Below are 21,309 nucleotides of genomic sequence, written 5' to 3' on the forward strand. Positions count from 1 at the left end.
AAAGAAAACAGCTTTGCTGGTTTAGTCCTACAATTCATGCTACTTAACTGTAGCAGGTGCAACTGCTGTTCCTAATACAACTTGTCTTCATTTAAGCAGAAAAAAAGTGCCTTTGGAGGAGACTTTCTGGCTCTGAAGATTACAAGAAAAATTACTCTCTTTCTGAGATTTTTATATAACCAAATTCTAATAAGCAGAGATGACGGACTCCTGCTTATTCAGGCAAATCAGCTTCTTAAAGCTACAGATATATTTGCAAAAAGCAAGCAGGATTTAGCAGCCTGTAAAAAGCACATAGAAGAAACACCAGGTTAAAATAACCAAACAAGAAAACAGATGGTTTTAAGAACATACTGCATTTATTTGGCCCCAGAATTCCAAGCATTGTAACAAACTCCCAGAGTTTCACGGCTTAAAGTGCTTCAAACTCCATTTATATTATTATTATTATTACTTTTAACATTAATGTACATTTCTGTATAAACATCAATCCAAAGAAATTTATATTTTTATAAAATTCTTTATATTAGTGGATCAAATTTGCTCTCAAGATGACCAGCATTAAGGCAAATTTCCAAAGTTAAGACACTGGAGTTACACAAGTCTATGCTGTTGTGGGTGAGAGCAGAATTTGGCCCAGCAAGGTATATACAATTATATTTTTCTGCATATATTTCAAAAGGCACAATGGATTACCTTGGAAATCAATAACATTTAAAAGGGAGTTTATCAAAGCAAATACTTTTCATTTGCTTTGGCACAGTCCACATCCAGAGGAGGCATTTGCTCACCAGCTGTTCTGCATAATCAGTCTGATGACAGTGACGCAGGGATCGGCAAAAGGGGAACCCACGTTGCGTGAATTCGCACAGTGCTTCGGCAGACCCACCCCGGTGTGTGTGTACAAGTAGCGGAACAGCAACGCTACTTCGTTGGGCACCCGTGCAAACTCACTACACCGTGAACCTCTGCAAATCTCCTGGTGGAGACATGTTTGTCATTGACGTTAATATTCCGAAGACAGCCAAAAAATGGGTCTTTAACTGGATGCCACTGTGTGTCCAAATTTGCTACAAAAAACAAGGTAGAAAAATCAAATTCATAAAATGAGAATGATTTTAAAGAACGTAAATTACTGCAAGGCTTTCAAAAGAGGGGGAATGATATAAAACTACATGCATGAATCAGACTTTTGTTTTGGAACGGAAGAAAAAGCCACGCAGATATATAAAAAAATAAGCAGCAATAATATTACCTGGAATTTTGCCAAAATAGACCGGCTGAAGCATCTGTCTAGGAGGAGAGGGTGGAAATCCAGGGGTATAGTTACTCTGTGTGTCCACCTCTAGCTGCATCATGTCGTCCTTCTGAGAGACTGCGAAGAAGCAGGTAAATGAGTACTCCTTCTCAGCCCTATTAAAGAATTAACTAGATATGGCACTATTTTTAAATAGCATCTGTCTTGAAATTTAACTCATAGGAAAAATAGATTTTATTTTAATTCAAAGTCAGATTGACACATCTAAGTACTCTGGGGCTATAAAGAGCCCCAAAATCCCTCTTATGTAAAGCCTTAAATTAACACGAGACACATACGTTGTTCTAAAGAGTATTCTCAGAATAAACAGAAGTGAAATGATTAATAAAAATCTGGATCTGCAGTGCTCTGTGCCCACCATCCTTTCAGAGTTTCAGAAGAACTGGTATGATACAACATACCTGCAATAGTGTGCCACTGTCCATCAGACAGAGGTTGCTCAGGTGTGACGGATGTCTGGAATTCTCCAGCACCACTATTTCCAGCCGCGATGACCTGCAAAAAAGTTATCTTTTAAGTTAGGTAGACTCATGCTGGTTTGAACCATGCCATGAGACAGGAGGTTCTGTGGAGCACTGACATTTTTCTATTTGATGTCTCTCCAGCAGCAACCACAATAGTTTTGTAGTCCAAGACTCACATTCTGAAGCTGTTACATTATGAAAAAGCAACAGTGATAATATTCACCACCATGACACACTGTCAACTAGAGCAGAAGATGCTAACACAAAGCAAGACTGCTCAAGTTCTATAACAGACGTGGTTACAGAGCTGCAGCAGTACAGCCACATGATGACCGACGCAGGAGTGGGAATAAGCCACAAAGTTCTGTAGCCTCTGGCCAAAACCCCAGTGGGTTTTTGCAAAGGTTCAGAAGCCTGAGAAAATTAAGACTGTGCCTTACTGCTGAACGCTGTGAAGAAAGCATGTGCAAGCTGCTGGTAATGTAGGCATAGAGACAGTTAAACACTCAATTTTCCATGCGATGGTTTTAAACAACTCTGAGGAAGTTGTTTAACCTGTAGACAAGTGTTGCAACACCTAAGTCCAGAGTTCAAGGTCAGAATTGCCCCTGCGACTAAGGGTAATACGTCTTAAATAGAAACACACAGCCTGTACTTGCCTTTCCTCCTTCCATGTAAATACTCAAGTAGTTGTCTCGCTTGCTTCCAGCATGGAGGAGTACACCTCTTGGACTCCTTGGTCGAATGGTAAATACAATCCTGAAATCAGAGCCCATCAGCAAATTACCTGTGGAGAATTAAACGGTGGGTTGAGGAATGATCAAAGGAGGAGATAATTGGAAAACCACATAATTAATTAAGTAAATTAAGTAAATAAATCCTTGTACATATACATTTAAGACATAATTCCATATACTATAATCTCTACACATCTTACCAATGGTGATATATCCTCCTTCATTAAAGAAATAAATCCCCGTCTCCGTGGGAACATCCAGACATGGAAGTACGCCCTTTTTTTGCTGAGGTGCAGTCATGACTTTTCCATTCATCTTAAAATTCCTCAGGCAACCCTTGAAACTTTTCACTGGTATATTCTGAAAGCATATTTCAAAATATGAACACTAAAGCATGATGGCAATATTTTCAGTAAGAATACCCATTAGTTCTTTTGTATTGTTGGACTGTAGAAAGCCAACTGGTGCTAAAGTCACCTAAAACCCATCTCTGATGCAGTGAAAAGGTTTTCCAAAATTTAAAAAAAAAGAGCTTAAAACATGAAAGTAACAGTTGATTTTGGGTTAGCATAACTCCTGCTTGCAGAACAGGAACTTCCCAATGACGTGTCAAAAAGACAATGCAACAGGAGTTGCGAAGTCTGAGATACACCCTTCCCTTCTAAGAGGCTTTTTATTTAAATCTGCTTTTATAAAAGGTCCTGCATCATTAATTGTCCAATTTTTAAAGTAAGAGGAACCACACATATTTCTGATTATATCCACTTCTACATTCATAATTCCTTAATGAGAAGGATTCCTTTGCTTCTCTACAGATTATTGCTTAGTCCACTGAGGTAAATATTTTGTGGGAACAGGGTATCCCTGGAATTACAAACGTGACTTTGGGTTTTTCTATATTTTTAAATAATAGAAATGAAAACAGTACATGGTTGCCATCAGTGTCTCAGCAACAAACATTGAAAATGTGTGCCAGCTGACAGCTGTGTGAACAGGTGAGGAAAAAGATATTTAATTAACAACTGCAAACACTACAAGCGGTGCTCAGTCAGTGCTGGGAAATATCCTCCAAACCTTTTCAATGTGGAAATCCTGCATATTAACACTTTCACATGTAATTAGCGCAGCATGGGGAGTGTGTGTGGGTGGATGTGTCAATTATTTACCTTTCTTTTCAGTGATGGCAGCCCTCCCAAGTAGATTGGTGGCTTAATGCTGATGGCAGATTTTGTTCCTAATCTCCCGTGCTGGGCCCTCAGACCATCAACAACAAGGCGGACATTCTTCCCATCTGTGCTGAAGACGACCTTTGCAGGGTGCAAGTATAACACAGTGAGAATGGCTAATGAAAGCCACTGGAGATTTTTTTTCTTTTAACTTAAACACTATATTGTTGAAATATTTAAACTGAAAATAACATGCTGGGACCATCAGTCTCTATAAGCTCTCTCATAACAGAGACCTGTCAACCACGTGAACTTTCAGGCATAGGAATTAACTTCAGATGACCAAAATTGCATTTCTAATAACTTAAAAATTCAATAGGCTGGGCCTGCTGGATGCTGGTTGTGGTTTCACCGTGGTTCCTACACCATACTACTTACAGTGTGCCATTGCCCATCATTGTATTTAGTACTGGTTTTGATTTTGGTTCGTTTTCCTCCAGAGCCAAGTGAAAAGACAAAACGTCCTTTTGAAATGTGGAGAGCCATATAAGAGTCCTCAGACCTTTCCTCCATGAAAACTATTAATCCTCTTGATGATCTAGTCCGTACATCTACAGAGAAATGTAACCTGTCGTGGAAAGTAAGCATATTGAAATATAGGTCTGGTTTGTTAGTTGCATTCTTTCTGTTCTGCAGAAAAATGCCAGTGAATGCCATTCGTGAAATGCAGAATAGCTTTTGAGTGGAATCACAGTGTTCTACATTGCCTGCATTTCTGAAATTTAATGAAAGTTGACATATTCAGGCTTAGGATTTGGCATCAATATGCACTGTAATTGTCCACCACATCCAAGTCAATCTACTCAGTTTAGGTAAATGTTGGGAAAGAAAAAAATGACTGAACCTTTAGAATCACTCTTGTGTTATACCCCAAAACATAAGCAAGAAGAAAATCCTAACTCTTAGCACCCAAAGATTCAAGCAGCTTTGACAATTCAGGTATCAGGAGGACAACTGAGAACACTTGTATTACCTGTCTGTAGATGACAGTGGAGAAAACGTGTAGGACATGAAACTGTTAGGGGTATTTCCAAGGAGATATGCTTCACTGCTGGCATTTAACTGAATTGGTAAAGTGTTTTTTTTCTGGTTTTGCACATTTGCAGCTTTCAAATAATCAGGGTATTTTTCATTCTGTACCTGTAAGACAGAATTGAAACATTTACTATGCATGAACACGAAAAAAAAAACTCAATCTATGCATTTAAGAATTCCCATCTGAAGCAGTCAACAGCCTTCTCTAACTGACAGAGAAGCTGTTGTCGTTCTGGACAGGCGTGGGTTTAGCACGGAGCTTCAACACAGAAAGAATTTGCTTCGTATGTGAGGTGGAAGGAAAATAATAACATCTGAATCTCAGTTCTAGAAACCATAGCTATGCAGACAAAGCCTTGGCATCAATACGGAGCAAAGATGACAGTAAAAACAAGCATACCTTGAGCATCTTAAACCTGAGAGGATTTTTAAGTTCTTGCAGCAGCAGTGGTTGAAGGTTCTCGTATTTGCGGCAAGCTCCAAGGGACACACCAGTCTTTGCAGTATAATTAACGAGATTTTGAACTTCAGGGAACTGATCTGCCCTAGAGTGATGAAAGCAGCAAGTGGTGTGACACAGCATTCCTTTCCTTTAGCGTAATCAACAACATATTGTAAAACTGCATTCTGTACAAAATAGATTTCCCAGTGACCTGATGTTAAAAGTTCCAATTTTTATTTTTCAATGAAAAACGTAGGTCCAATGCTGTAAAAAGTATTCATATTTTTCATGGTTCTGACCATTTGCTTTTAGCTATGGAAAAACCTCTGATGTTTTGTTCTCATCTCATCTAAACAAAATATTTTTTGCTAAAAGCTATCTATTTTGAAAAACTAAATAAATATTGCCATTGAAAAAGGGAGAAAAAATGGCAGCAGCCTTGACTGAGTAAGGTTTCTAGATCAGACTACAAGAGTTTTCTGGTTAATTATGCCTATCCAGTGGCAGATCAAGAAAAAAAGGCAACATCAAGTCCTGCTAATTTAATGATTCACTCTCTCCTTAAATAAGATGTTATAATGAGACTTGTCAAGGTGTAAAGCCCATCACAACTTAGTACGTAGCTTTAGTATTACAGCCAAATTGTCAGAAAGACTGTCAAAACCAATTTCTTGTGCGCATAAAGAATAATATTAAGTAATACTATGATTTTGTAAATTGTACACAGCATCTCTAATCAGTAAATTACTTTACAGCTAGAAAAAGCGATGATGCTCCTTGCCCATGGCTTTTTTATGAGGAGAGTGCTAAAGTTGGGAGCAGAACCTGTAACTTCTTCAATTCTGGTCCAGTTCTCCATTCACTTGATCAAACTAGCTACAATATTAATTCTCCATCTATTTTTGTACCAAAAGAAATTTTCCACATTTGTTTCTGATGTGGAAGTTAATATCCAGGTTACCTCATTGTGTTGCAGTGCTTTAAATGAAGATATAATTTGAGCAGTCTGATTTAGTAAAGATGTCCCTGCGCATGGCAGGGGGGTGGACTAGATGATCTTCAGAGGTCCCTTCCAACACAAACCATTTTGTGTTTCTATGATAATCAAATCAAAATACACTATTTTCTTAAACTCTACACAGATATAAATATTCATCAAAGCTTAGCTAAAACAAAGCCCCACAGGGACATTACTCATGACTCAAGGAATGCTTTTCTTTAAAGAACATACTTATGCGTAATTTTGCTCCTAAATTTTGTCTGTAAGATCTCTCTAATAACCAGACAAACACATGGAAAAAAGAGACAACATAAATCAGGCACTGGATTTCTATACATATGCTCTTATTTGTTTGTGCAACTGTTTTGGTTCTGCCAGTAATCTTCACTCATTTAATTACCTGGCTCTCTGCGTAGCTATAATAATACAATCTAGCAGATTTTTTTTGGATGCCTTGTTGGGACACTTCCGATTCACTATGTTGAGTTCATTCTTTGATTAAAAGACTACTAAACAGGTATGATTCCATTACATCCGAACAGTAGATTTAATTACAACTTGATACCATGGATAATTTGCCTGAATGCAAGAATATTCGGAGGCAGCAAAGTTACCCATTCATGAAGGCTTCATGCATATAGAAGGGAAAGCAATTTAGCAAAAAGTGACTTTAATATGATTAAAGAAGGAAAACAGGCTGAAATGCATGAAAGAGAATTCTTTCTAAGCCAAATACCTTTTTATAAAAATGTTTGAGATGCAACCTTCAAAATCATCTCCACCAAATGTTATAGGTTGGAGTAATGCCCGTGCTCTTGGAGTGTCAACTGATTTTGATGTCGACTCATCATCAACAAGCAGACGTACTCTGAAACAAAGTGAATAAAAATAAGCACGAAATCTAAAGAAATAGTTATGAACCTAAATTAAATATATATATATTAAAAAAGAACTCTTTGAGAGATGTGTTTTCTTGTTACATTGTAATTATGCTAGAGCTTCATTAGCTTACTTCTGGGACTTTTTCAGTATGTGCTCATTGCCTGCTATGAAACTGCTCTGTTTTTCCACAGTAGGTATTGAGCACGAGCTGAAGCTGGTACTTCAGTCCTACAGTGAAATCCTGGTCCAATTAAAATTTATTAAAAACTCTCATTCACAACTATAGGGCAGGATTTCGTCCTTTGTGTCCAAGTGGTGCACTTGATATGTTAGCAACAGCTAGTACAGATAATATTAAATTATAAATACCAGAAGTTATAGCCAGTCATTCAAAACGTTTTACTTTAACTAACACTTATGTAATTTTTTGTGTTTCACAGAAATCAATATGATTTTCAGGAGCTTTTCAGTAAATTGTCACTTCTGATATCTACATAACAGATGATTATTGGAAAAAAAGACACAATATTAGCTTCTTCCCTGGGCCTTTAACCACCTATGTTAGATAGATCTATAACTTTCAGCGACACATGTAAAGGCTATTGGAAGGGGAAGAGCTCTAAAGCTCCGGCTTGACAAGCAGTCAAAACTCACACAATCTATAAAAGACACACGTAGTGATGTACACCTGAAACATCACAGGTACTGACGTGCACTTTCATAGACCAAAAAAATCTGCTTTTGCTTCATTTTTTTCAGTATATTTTGCTAGCAGAGGCCATTTTTAGCTGTGTACCCAAAGAAGAAGTCAAACAAAATTTTAATCTTATTTCTCCAACCACAACACAAAAGAATCAGATAAAGAACTGGACTCACATGTTGTCTGTTTTTATTACTGTCACATAATGCATTGACCCATCTTCGTATTTCTTTTCCAGTTCGATTTCATTCTCTCCCATCTTTACACTTACAAAGCCAGGTCTCAGAAAGATGGTAAGCACATTAGTCTACAAAAGAATCCCAAAAATGGTCAGGTAATTTCAATGATGTCTTGTGGGAAAGAAATTTTCTTACACTAGAACTGCATTTCTCAGGCATCTAGTACCAGATATTACACCCAGTTCTGCACAATTAGCATAGTTCTTGTTTTAAAATGCCTCTGCACTCCGAAAACAAAACCAATCACATATTCTAAGCTGAACATGTTTCATACCCATAGATTGTAATTTAAGAGGGTTCCAGTCGATGCCATGGTCTGAAAGCCAAAGCCAACTTGGAAATCCTTGGGAAATGGGAAACCCGCTGCACTCAGGCTTAGTGTTCCCTTCTTGGAGAAAGCTGCAGATCTGATGAGCTGAAAGAGAGATAATAATGCTTTCAGTGATTTTTCTTTTAATCAGAAGAAATGGCAACATGGGACAACTGCCCTACTCAACATAATTGCGACCGACTCGGGTCAAAACCAAGCACAAGGCAAACTGCAAGTACAATTATATCGGTAAGGAACAGACCAACTGAACTGGTTCCACCAGCACTAACTATGATCTGAGAAATTCTAAAGGGAGATGAGGCTCTCTGGTATAACGAGCTGTTCTTCTCTAGCTACTCTTTGCATCGATGTGATGGCTTTGAAAGTTTTCACATTTGGGGACACAAAAGTGAGCAGCTGGAGGAATGGTTCCTAAGTAAGGAGCTGTGCAGATGAGCTGCATAACTGAAATGGTGAGTCATAGGACACAATATACCTGGGCCTTTTTGAACAAAAGAGACCTTTAATACATGAGAAGTTATACAGATAGAGAGAGAGAATGAAGGTCAAATCTTCTGCATAGGCAAATGGCCTGCAAAGAAATTGCTCTGTGAAAGGTTTAGGTGCCACAAAGGAAAAGCAAATGAGCACAAACTTTCAGTACAATGCCACAGTAAAAAGGGCAAATGGGATCATGTACCATGTAAGCAGCAGCAAGTAGAAACAGAAGGGTGGTTTTCATCTCTCCGTGCAGCACTGGTTAAGCCAACACTGAAATGTCACATTGTCCCATTTTAAAGAGAACGTGGCAAAAGTCAAGAGTGCTCAGAAAATAATTATAAAATGATCAGGTGAGTGGAGCAATAGCCTTACAATCAGAGACTGGTAGAAGTAGAGTCTGCTTAAGTCTTTCAAGAAAAAGTGGTGAGGTCATTTAATTAGGAAGCATAAACACCTTGGCGAGAGGAAAGATCATGAGTAGTATTCTGGCCTAATCAATAACAGCAACTGGAAGCCAACAAGTTTACATGGTAAATAGGTATTCTTAATTGTACACAGTATTAATTAAGAGGGTGGACTATGTGCTGGAGCAAGCTATCACAGTAGGGGTGCAATCTCTTCTCTTCCATATCTTCATACCACGTCCAGGTTCTTTTATTATCATCACATGTTAACCAAATATAACTTTTGACCTAAGTAAAACGTAATGGTCCAGGATTTATAGATGAGCCAGGCTCTGTGAACTCCAGCAGAAGTTTTTAAGGAACTTTGTTAGTTACCTTCCAGTCATCTGAACATTTCTTGCTGACACCAACAGCCTCGTCAAAAGTAACAGATGCAGTGTTAGGGTTTTTCACATTCTTCATGCAGCCCCGGAATGGAGGTGTGGATATATTAAAGCTGGTTTCAGGGAGTGGAAGGAAAAAGAGTTCAGTAGCCTGGTATTTCAAAGCACACACCAGTATAGTAGCCTGTAAATGCTGACAATGTAAGAAATAGAAAAACAGAACAAGAGCAATCTTTCTTGCACACACATACTTAATGCTGATCAAACCCAATCTTCGGGATACACTCCAACAAAGATCCCACCATTAGACAAAAATCAAATATTATGATCACATATTATACACTGATTATTTTCATATCACGTAAGACACCCGATGCAGAGTGTGAAAGAAATTGCCTAAAGAAAGAGTTTAGATGGAGTTTCTATACAAAGCCTGGGTATTAAGTCTTTTTTATAGTTACTCACCGTTCCCGTAGAGAAGGTGGAATTCCACCTAGATAGTACTTGGTGAAAAGGAAGACATTTACGTTGGCTTTAATATCAGGACTGACATGAATAGTATTCTTACTTCGGGCAAGCACCAAATGAATCTGAAATAAGTGAATAATAAGAATTACTTCACTCAGCAAAACTGAAAATAATTTAGCAGATTAAAGGTAATTCCACAGAGCAGGACACATTGGGGTTTTTTTCCCCTCCTCTTGTTTACTAGTGACTTAAAACCAGAATAACTGCAGTAGTTCAAAGGTACTTTGCAAAATTTGGGCATTTAGCTAAAGCAAATGCCTAAGGAAAGTTCTCTACTATCCAAATACAAAGTGAGGTTTTATTTTCCTCAGGAAGATTGCCCTAAAAATACACCTTACCTAAGATTCAGATATTGCTTTCTATTTGCAGTTGAAGATACAAGACTAGGTCAGTCAGCTGGCTGGAGGTAACCTGACCCAGTACGGCATAAAGATTCCTTCCAGCAGACCCTGCGACCTACACTATTTAGTTGGAGATGTAGCAAGGGGAAAAGGGAGAGAGAACCAACATGGCAGTCAAAGGTTTCAACAATGACTTTACGATTTCACTCTGGTAGCACTACAAAACAGCCAGACTGAAGCTAAGTAGGCAAGCAACAACAACAAAAATACTACAAGAGTAGTCTCCATAAAGATCAGCCCAGCCTGAAGAAATAAACCCTTAGGTGGTAAAAACACTAATCTAAGTATTAAACTAACGTTCATAATTGCAATATACACAGCTTTCTTTAAATAAAGCATTGCTCTGTTGAAGTTTTTTGCTTTGGTGGTTTTTCTGTTAAAACAGAACTTATCCATATTGACCAGAAAGCGTGACAGTAGAAAGATTAATTTTCACATGTCCAGACTATCCCCAGCAGCCTGATTTCCTCAACACAAAAGGAAAACTTCACAATTAAATTTTACAACAGGATGTTTAGTTTCAGCTAATGTGTATTTTTACAGATAATGATCACTTGATTGTTTAAAATGACATACTTGTTTATACGTTCCATCATTTACAGTTGCATTGGTTTCTATTTCTTTTGGAGGCTCAGAGCCAACTTTGTATCTAAAAACTGTATGACCATCTTTAATGAGGACACTGATGAACTGATCCTGCAATAAAAAAAAAACCACAACAAAACACCAACACAATTAAACTACCAACATTTCATATATATTTCACTGACGTGAGTAATTTTAATGAAGCTATCTAGTTGCTTCAATAAAGCTTCTGGAGGAAAAGATAACACAAAGCAGACTAAAGCTTATAATAGTCAACCATAATTACTTTAAACTGTTATAAACAGATCTGGTATCAGCTCCAGATGTATTCTCCAAATCTCTAGAGAACTTTTTGTCATTTCAAGATGTCTACTGACTTTTTACAGCATTGAGAAATTACCCAGAACATGTCACAGTGATTGTAAACATGCCTGTAATGTTAGATAAGGAGCATCACTGCTATTTTGAGCATCTTTACAGGTAGAAGTCACCACAGCACTTCCTACATTCTTCCTTACTCTGTTGCCATCCATATCCAGATTTGGAAAGACTGTCTTCCACTTTTGGAGGATCTCAGTACTTCAAAATTGGTTTGATTCAAATTACAGCCTCCCTGCCCGCTCCCAGTTCAGAATTCTCTGCATGGCCTAATGGAGGAGCTATTTGGAATGATTTTTTTCTCAGTCTTGACAAAGTGAATATTCAGCAGCCATTACGGAATCATAGAATATCTCAAGTTGACCCATAAGGATAATAGAATCCAACTCCCTGCTCCTTGCAGGACTACCTAAAACAGTAAACATACAGCAGAATCTACTAATCTGCCACACGGACAAAAAGAGCACTTTTAAGAAATTTCCTTTACAGTTATTACTAAATCTAACATGTTCTCAAGTAAGTGAAGTTTTAAAATATGTTCTTGGACCACAAAACAGACAGAAGCATTCCATGAATTACCTCATTTTCTGCAAAAAACACAATGCCTTCATCTGCAGTAGTCTCAATTGTCTGCTCGTAGCGTACTCGGCTGTGGGTAACTGTTTCTGTCAATTTGACACTGGCATAACCAGTGCCTTCAAAATAGCTTTGGTCAGTCTCTTCTTTATACCTGTAATTATTCAGTGTCACAGATGTGAATAAATGAGAGCAAAAACTATTACCACATGGACTTACTGTCATAATTTTGAAAAAACTTAAAGCATTTGGTACAGGACCACTAATAGGGCCAAATTCTGATCTAACCCAAGTAAAGAGAAGACCTTCCACTGGCTTCTGTTGGATTTGCAGAGAGACCTTCTATTGGTCTTTAGAGAGGAAATCATTAGTGATGGACTTTTTAGCACTTAATGTAATATGTACTTTATAAAGGAGCTGAATACATTAGTCCATGAATTGTGCCTGGGTATTACAACATTTAAATTGTTGGCCAGTGGACTGAGATTGCCATAGATGTGAATCATGCCAACACTGAGGATTTTCTCTAAGAAATGTAGTCATGACCAAGAGTTAGAAAGAAATCACCAGTTTAGCCACAGTGGCTACTCTTCTGGATGCGAAAAGACAAGAATTCATAATGATAAAATCACAGTACTATGAAACACTTCTGTGTTTATATCATACCTTCTGCAGGGTTGCACTTCAGTGGTATTGAGATTAAATGTCCTCTTGAAGTTGTAAAGGCTGATAATATGCTCATTTATGTTGTCTAATTCAATGCAGCCTTCATAATGAGGATAGTCTAGCTTACGTGGAGGCTGCAAAACAGTGTCATCAAAAACATTCTGTCAATACCAGCTGAAAAAATTTTACATTGACATGTAACTGCTGAGACTTTGCAAATGTTAGTAAGACACAGAATATGACATTCTAAATATCATTAAATTAATATAGCTTTGTATATAATATCCAAACTGTCTGATACCACCCAAGGAGCACTGGAACACAATTCCCCAAGGAACACAATTTAAAGCAGAGTCATATGGGTGAATTGGGAATAGTACTTAGCAGGACTGGCCAGGTTTCATGCTGTCCTCGGCAGATGAAATACCACCATGCTCCCTTCTTTGAGTTCTAGCATACTAAAAGCGAGGCAGCTTCTGTAGGTAGTAACTTCTCCTTGCATCCTATCTATTCCTACTGTCATGGAGAAAGTTTTACACAGCCTTTGAAAGACTGCTAGTTTCAATCTCTACTTGTAAGAAGAACAGAATAATTAACATGGAAATCTCTTTAAAAGACTAAGCAACTCTTTGTACCCTAAAATCTGGTGGGTATCCTCCAACATAAAAGACAACAGTGCTGGGATCGAGATTTAGGAGAGTGTCACTGCCTCCACTGCTTGCAGTGAAAGGGCTTCCGTAGTCTGGAGAAGTTGATGTTGCTGCTCTGATGTAATTCAGCTTTGCATACTGGTAAATCCTAAAACCAAAACAGACAGGCAAAATATCACATCACACAAATAAAAGATGTTCTTAACAGGTTTTGGAAAAGACTTGCATACTGTGGATCTTATACCTTTCAAACTTAACTTGATCCATAACGGCTTCCTCAGTTTCGCTTTGAGTCACAAATGGCTGCACATCTATTTCTACTTCGTCGTCTCCCAGGTTATAGACACAAATGAGGCGACCATCTTTCACAGCCATACCAATATAGTCCTTGGAAGCCTAAGAATAGCAAAGCAAATAATCATTAATAAATGATTAATGTTAATGAAAGTAAAATACAGCAGCACTTCCTCAGAGACATCATCATGCTGTGCATGAGTCATAAGAAATCTACCTAATGATGAGAATTGGCATTAAGTTTATCAGTTTTGGGAAGAAAAAATTGTAATCATATATGTTGCACATATTATTCATTGCACTGATTCAATGAATTATGTGTTGCACTGATTCAGTGAATACAGTCATAAAGAGTCATGTGTGGCTTTTTATTTTTATAACAATAGTAGCTAAAATAATTTTCGCATTTGTAACATCCCCAGCTAAAGCCATAAAACCATGACACCTTTACTAAAAATTAGACTCAACGTTTGTGAAATAAAAAGGTGTTTGGAATAACACTCAGTCAAGGACAGTGGTTCCTACTGAGGTGACTGGGAGCAGTCATTGTCCCAAACAATTCACATTTTATTTCTCCAACATACCATATTTCACAAGTAACAGTTAAAATGCTGTCAACAGATATCCTGGCCAGATATTCAGGGGACAAAAAGGTGAAATCCAGTGTAGAATAACCACCCTTAAACAGCTTTCTGTGTATGTACAAGACTCACTACAGATGCAGCTGCTGGCAGATAACAAGATTTAAAAAGACATAGTTAGGAACTGCATGCAGGAAATTTTAAAAATATTTGATGGTGCTTGAGCAAGCCTGAATGCACAAGCAGGTCTGTGCTATTCTACATATTCAGAAGAGAAAAAAATAAGAGGTGAGGGACTGAATTTTAAAACTGAAATGATCACTTCTTTTTAACCAACAGAGAAACTCACAGTGACTTATATTGTGAAAAGAGTCAAAGCTCTGAGGCAGCAGTTGGGCTGAGTTTGTGCTGACTGCTGCAGAACCTGATACTTCTGACAAGACTCTGTGATGGTATCCATGACTGGGAAGTAACTTCCAAAGGAGCAAAACAGCGAAGCATCAAAGGGAAAAGCAGTCACCCAACAAGTTACTTTGCCAGGGGAGGAATGAACTAGTCTTCACAAAACACTTCTGCCACCAAATAATGGCAATTACAAAGAAATTTACTTCGGTCAAAATAAATCATCTCCCATCTGTTTCTTGAAGCGTGTTGTCTGTTCTAAAAATCACATTAGATCTCAAAATATACCTACATCTTTATTACCCAGGTACAGCACAAACTTATCATCTGATGCCTTCTCGGTGTTGTCTAATCTTGTCTGAGGTCTTTGGAGAAAGAGAGAAAGCGAAGTATAGCCTTTCAGATCTTCAAGGTTGCTTGGAGGTCGAACCTCTACACCAGAGCTGCCATTGAACCTCATAGGAATAGCAACCTGTTAAGAAAAAAAAAATCAGTACGTTATAATTATCTATGGCTGCTACTCCTACTTATTTCACTGCTGTGTTTAATTGGAAAGTAACCTATTACATATCCTAGTCATGTTACAGCCATCAATTACTACAGATTTGGACTCCGATCCTACGAAACAATATAATTAGGAAAGAGACTGGATAATGCAGTATTCTGTATTATCAATACTTATCACTTAACACAGCACTTTTTTACTCCAGACATCAATTAATCAATCCTTACCGTGCCTCTGACAAGTAACCTTCAATACACAGACAGGGAAAGACGTGCCCTGCAGCTCTAAAGAGCAAGCCTATGAATTATTTAGATGGCTACATACCTATCCTGATGCTTCACTTAGCTGGACTTGACTGTCTGTTGGAAATTATAACGCACCTCTGATGTTAATAAAGACATGTCCTATTACAGCTGTTTACACCATGGTCACAGATTCCTCTTATTCATCGTAACAGTAGGTTATTTGCGATGACCTCAGGGATGCTTCTCTGGGACATGAGACCAAGCTATCCCTTGAGCAACCACAGCAGTTGCTTAAATAGAAAAAGGACAGTCTAATAAGATGCTAATAGCTGACCCCTAATGTGGTGGGGCAGCTGGCACAGAGCTACACAACTTTTTTGGAAGTGCCAGTGTTCCACCGCACTGCCTCTAAGCTGCAGAACTGACTCTACCCCCGCTGCCAAAGCCAACACGACGCACCTTGGAAGGAAAGAGGCTATTGTACAAATAAGTATTACAGAGATGGCCTGGGAAGAAAACCCTATGGGAGGAGGATGGAGCAGGATGCTACTCCACCCACTCATTTTTATGTACAAATTATTATGTTTCCCATCATCACAGTTACTTTAAATGCTGGGTGGTGCTGTTGAATTAAATTTATGTCTGGTCCTTCACACACATTTTGACAAACAGGAACAAAAGCACTGCTGTGTCCAAACCACTGAGGTTAAGCATGATTGCAATGTTCAGGACAGACCTTATTTGCAGCATCTCTTGCCTGCTGAATCAGCTCTCTTATGCGATTTACGTTCTCAGAGATGTTGCTTATTGGCATCAGCTGTTGGTTGATACTCTCAATCTTGCTGAACAGATCTGGAAGTTTGTTTGTCAATTTTTTCACTGCAATGAAAGAAAAAAATCATTGATGATAGAAAGGAGAAGGAGAACAGCTGCAAAAATGTAATATGACTACACTAGGCTAAGAGAGCTGGGACTCTTTAGCCTGGAGAAGAGAAGGCTGAGGGGAGACCTTATCAATGCTTATAAGTATCTAAAGGGCGGTTTGAGGGAGGATGGGGCTGGACTCTTTTCAGTGGTTGCCAGTGAGAGGACAAGGGGCAATGGGCACAAGCTGGAACATGGGAAGTTCCACTCAAATATGAGGAAGAACTTCTTTACGGTGAGGGTGACAGAGCCCTGGAACAGGCTGCCCAGGGAGGTCGTGGAGTCCCCTTCTCTGGAGATTTTCAAGACCCGCCTGGATGCAGTCCTGAGTAATGTGCTCTAGGCAATCCTGCTTCAGCAGGGGAGTTGGACTAGATGATCTCTAGAAGGTCGCTTCCAACTCCAATAATTCTGTGATTATCAGAAAAGCAGTCAGTAGGGTTGTGACAGAACTGTTCTCATTAGTCCTGCAATATTAGGAAGATCTCAGTTTATACAGAAGATATATACTGGAAGATACCAGTTTATGCAGAGGTTATTGTACTCCTGAAATTTGTGGCCAAAGGTATTTGTGGAAGCAGATACAATCAGTGCTTCCAAAACCATATTAGATAAATTCAGGTCAAAAAAAAAAAAATTAAATAGAACAGACAGGGATTTGCTCTCTAACATTATTATCCAATGACTGTGGATGCTAGGGGAGGATGAGGATAATGGACAGTGGACAGGGCTTATGTTCCTTCCTGGAGTCGCATCTCCTGCTGCCGCTGTTGGAGAGTGAATACTGGGGTAGGCAGGCTGCTGGCCTGACCTAGTAGGGCATGGCTTGTGTCAGGGTCGCTGGTCGTCACAATTCAGTAGTGAGCCTTACAGTATCTGGGCAGGTTTATTCAGGAGAAAATGAGACACTATGAAAATTTCAACTTTGATTAAAACAAGAAATAATTTTTCATCTCCTGTGATTGCAAAAAAAAAAAAAAAAAAAGCCTGAAAGTATTAGCAGACTGCAACCCTATGATGCAGAAGGCAAATTAAAAGAAATCTACAACTATTAGAACTATTATTTTTCTAAATATGACTTCTAAGCCAGTCTTGTAGCTGCAAGGATGACTTATGACTCTGCAATAATATGCAGGGCTTGCTCTTGTATTCATCTTATTTAAAATGTTTTCTCTAACTTGACTTTATCAGAAAAAGTTGCTGAAAAGGTAAAAAAAGATGCTGCTTGGGATTGTGATTGCCCCTTATTTTGTATTCAACACAGGCTCTATGCAATCCATTTCACTTAATTTCAGCTAACAGACATCTAGCTTAAGCTAGTTGTCTAGGTCCCTTCTCTAGTCAGTGTAGTAGAAAATCACAGAATCACAGTGTGGCTGAGGTTGGAAGGGACCTCTGGAGGTCATCTTGTCCAACCCCTGTGCACGAGCATGGCCACCTAGAGCCAGTTGCCCAGAATCGTGTCTAGACAGCTTCCAAGGATGGAGACTCCACAACCTCTATAGGCAACCTGTGCCAGTGCTTGGTCGCTCTCACAGTAAAAGTGCTTCCTGAAGTTCAGAGGGAACTTCCTGTGTTTCAGCCTTTGCCACAAGGGCACACTGCTGGGTCATGTTCAACTTGGTGCCCACCAGAACTCCCAGGTCCTTTTGTGCAAAGATGCTTTCCAGCTTGGCCACCTCCCAGCACATACTGGTGCATGGGGTTGTTTCGCCCCAGGTGCAGGACTTCTCTTTGTTGAACTTCATGAAGTTCCTGTCAGCCCTTTTCTGCAGCCTGTTGAGGTCTGTCTGGATGGCAGCACGACCTTCTGGTGTATCAGCCACTCCTCCCAGTTTTGTGTCATCAGCAGACTTGCTGAGGATACACTCTGCTCATCATCCAGATCATTAATGATGATATTAAAGAGGATCGGACCCAGTCCTAAACCCTGAGGTACCCTGCTAGTCACTGACCTCGAATTCTTTAGAGACCAGTGATGGTATTGGCTTTTAACACATACCACAGGATGGCCTGAATCACCATCTGCAGTACCTGTCCCTTTCCACTGGCAATAAAGGAAGTTCAGAACACTAGGCTAGGTGCCTAACTTTTGGATGACTAAAATTTCTCCTGCAAAACTGACCATGTTCACCCAACAGTGATTTGGCAGGTCTCAGCACCGGCAATACCTGAATTGTTTGCCTCCATCAATGCTTTACTGAAGCCAGCACTCTGTGTGCTTCCATAGGTACTCTTCATTTTATCCACATCTACTTGAATTGGGAACAGTTCATCCAATACATTAGTTGTGACATCCTCGGCACTTTTTACCATGTTCTGTGCATCGGTGATGATGCTTTTGGTGTCATCTGAAACATACACAAATGCACATGCAGATTCTTATAGTAATATATGAAAGAGGCGAACCAGAAGTGATCAGTAACTAACCTCTGTTTATCCCATTGAGATTATTTCGAAGAGTGACAAGATCAATCTGCAGCGTATTCTTCTTTCCATCAGCAACATCCAGTCTTTGCTTTATGTCTTCAAGGGCTGGACCAATAGCTGCAAAACAACAAATGCCCTGCCTGAATTTTAAACAGAAATACCACCTCTCTGTTGGACAGGTGCTGTGGCAGCACCAGTCCCCACTCTCACACAGCTCCTGTTGCCAGTAAGCAATGAGCATTTGCAATGCAAAACAAGTACAAGGATTTGCTGGACAGGTGTACAGCAAAACTGTATAGCATAGCAGAGGTAGGAAATCCACTTTCCCGCCCTTTTGCCATTGGAAATAATGATCACAAGATATCCCACTGTAATAGAACTAGCCTCCTCTTAAGTATGTGCTGCAGAGCTTTGCTGAGCTGTGAAAATTCATGGTTCAATGAAAGCTTGTCATGCTGTGCCAACTTTTCTACTATCACTTTCTTTCTCGGTACCTTGCAATGTCCTTTCAGTCTCCTGTGCTTGATTCAAGAGTGCAGTGCTCTCAGTTTTTAACTTTGCAGCTTTTCCTGATACGTCTTCTCTCTTCACAGTCTGGTAATAGAAGCACAGTACAGTAAAACTGCTTTAATAATTATACTAAAATTTAAAGAGTAAGGAGATAGCCCAATCCAGTAAAAAAACCCCACAATTATACAAGGGCAGAGATTTCATGTGAAGAACACTACCTTTAATAACAATTATCAAGATTAATTTAAGCATAATACAACCTTGGTCTTCAGCAAGCTTCTGATAGATTTTGGGGCATTCAGAATAAATTACTAGCCCACAGCTGTTAGATACTACTCCTTTGCTGAAGAGTTTGTGGGTATTACTAGTGTAAGGTAAAAGAGAATACCTGAAATCACCTTCAGTGATTACCAGGCTTGCCTTATGTAGATCTCTTTATTTTGCACTGAAAAGAACAGTTAGCATTCACATGGACAGCCTCATCAGAAAGGCAGTAACGAGCCTGTTCAGTGCCAAACCAAGACTAATTCATGAATGCGCAGAATAGAAGCCCATATAATGACTACAGACAAATAAGGCATGCCAAGACACACAGGTCTTTTTTTAGTACCTCTCTGACAATTAAAAAAAATAATCTAGTTGTAACAAGTTTACCGTCATTTGGCCACTTAAGGGTACTTACCGATAAAGCCGAGTCGGCCGCATTCCCAGCTTTGTTGGCTGCTTCCTCTGCTGCTTTGATGGCGTTAATAATATTGTCATAGGCAGTTGAAGCTTCCACAGCACAGCCTACCAACTCATCCTTCCTGGCACTGTTCTTTATTCTGTGGGGAAAGGGTGAAATATGCAGCCTTCTGCAAAGACTATAGACTTTGAGAAGTATTCTGAATCCACCTGAACTCAGTATTTACTAATTAAGGCCAATACAGAAAAGGTTTTTTGGTTAGATCCATAATTTCATTCTGCAAAAATATCAAACTTAGAGGCAGACCAATACGAAAAGATTCTTCAGAAGATGGTATAAGTTCAGGTGCTTGGACAAGCACAACTGCGGGCCTACAAAGCAGTCTTTAAAGATTTAAGATTGTGAGAATTCACTAAGGTCAATAAGCCACCTCCATTAAAGCCCCCCGAATACATTTCAGTTCAGAGAACTGCAGCTTCCAGATAATTTCTCACTGCTCCAGCATCCTACAGGAGCAGCAGATGGAGCAACTACATGACCCTTGGGCTTTTCCCCAAGAACCAGCGCAGCAGCTCTGGCATCAGAAACAGCAGACAAAATCTCTTCTACCCACTTCCCATGAACTACACAACTGCCCGATGTTAGGTGCCTTGTATTTGTGAGAACAGTGTCATCTTAATTGAAAAAAATCATACTGAAAACTAACAAAAAGTTAATTTTTTTTTAAACCAAGCATTTCCAGTTGAATTAGGTATTTTAGAATTAAACTTTTTCAGAGTTTCTAGTTGGTGTAATGACAAAATGCAATCAATTTGCACAGGAAAAAAAAAAATAACCAGGGTTTCTTTTTTTTCATTTTGTTCTGGTGTACCATAGGAGGCCTCCAAAACCTCACTCATAATTCCAAGGTAAAGTACAAGTAATGGAGAGAGAAACAGTTGATTCGTATCAAGTTTCTCATAGTTTTGCCTGCCTAGAAGATTCCTCAAAAGATGAGAAAATTATAGGAATTCTTTTCCTCACTGATGCTAAACAGGTATGCCTGAAGATTCTGCCAAGACATTTCTTCCAATTACTTGCCCCAATTCATTTACATCATAAAGGTACCCCTGAGTATGAGTACAGGAAATAACAATACAGAAAAGATATTCTAAATATCTTCCCACTCTGTACATGAGGATTTTCTCTCATTAATGAGAAGTTAATGAAGTGTTGATGCACTAATATAAAGCCATATTATGGGAGTCCCCACTTCTGGGGAAAAAAAGATCAGGAAAAATACAAGATGACCTGGTTTGTGGGAAAAAA

General features: G+C 39.0%; 1 protein-coding gene across 1 annotated transcript in view; it reads right to left on the minus strand.

Annotated features, from left to right (window-relative positions):
• Positions 1–344: 344 nt before the first annotated feature.
• The window catches only part of LAMA3 (laminin subunit alpha 3), a 117,470-nt gene continuing 96,505 nt past the window's right edge, over positions 345–21,309 (minus strand). The window contains exons 54-78 of the mRNA XM_074146749.1: positions 19,999–20,140; positions 19,301–19,400; positions 18,807–18,923; positions 18,548–18,727; positions 16,189–16,331; positions 14,995–15,174; positions 13,670–13,821; positions 13,411–13,573; positions 12,776–12,909; positions 12,113–12,263; positions 11,147–11,266; positions 10,107–10,231; positions 9,634–9,754; positions 8,318–8,458; positions 7,981–8,111; positions 6,959–7,090; positions 5,181–5,325; positions 4,719–4,885; positions 4,124–4,313; positions 3,686–3,826; positions 2,720–2,879; positions 2,442–2,569; positions 1,720–1,813; positions 1,256–1,375; positions 345–1,070 (exon numbers count right to left, since the gene is read on the minus strand). Of these exons, the coding sequence (XP_074002850.1) occupies positions 925–1,070; positions 1,256–1,375; positions 1,720–1,813; positions 2,442–2,569; positions 2,720–2,879; positions 3,686–3,826; positions 4,124–4,313; positions 4,719–4,885; positions 5,181–5,325; positions 6,959–7,090; positions 7,981–8,111; positions 8,318–8,458; positions 9,634–9,754; positions 10,107–10,231; positions 11,147–11,266; positions 12,113–12,263; positions 12,776–12,909; positions 13,411–13,573; positions 13,670–13,821; positions 14,995–15,174; positions 16,189–16,331; positions 18,548–18,727; positions 18,807–18,923; positions 19,301–19,400; positions 19,999–20,140 (3,523 nt within the window). The 3' untranslated portion in view covers positions 345–924. The remainder of the gene's footprint in view (positions 1,071–1,255; positions 1,376–1,719; positions 1,814–2,441; positions 2,570–2,719; positions 2,880–3,685; positions 3,827–4,123; positions 4,314–4,718; positions 4,886–5,180; positions 5,326–6,958; positions 7,091–7,980; positions 8,112–8,317; positions 8,459–9,633; positions 9,755–10,106; positions 10,232–11,146; positions 11,267–12,112; positions 12,264–12,775; positions 12,910–13,410; positions 13,574–13,669; positions 13,822–14,994; positions 15,175–16,188; positions 16,332–18,547; positions 18,728–18,806; positions 18,924–19,300; positions 19,401–19,998; positions 20,141–21,309) is intronic.

This window comes from Numenius arquata, chromosome 4, assembly GCF_964106895.1.
Source record: "Numenius arquata chromosome 4, bNumArq3.hap1.1, whole genome shotgun sequence".
Classification (NCBI taxonomy): Eukaryota; Metazoa; Chordata; class Aves; order Charadriiformes; family Scolopacidae; genus Numenius; species Numenius arquata.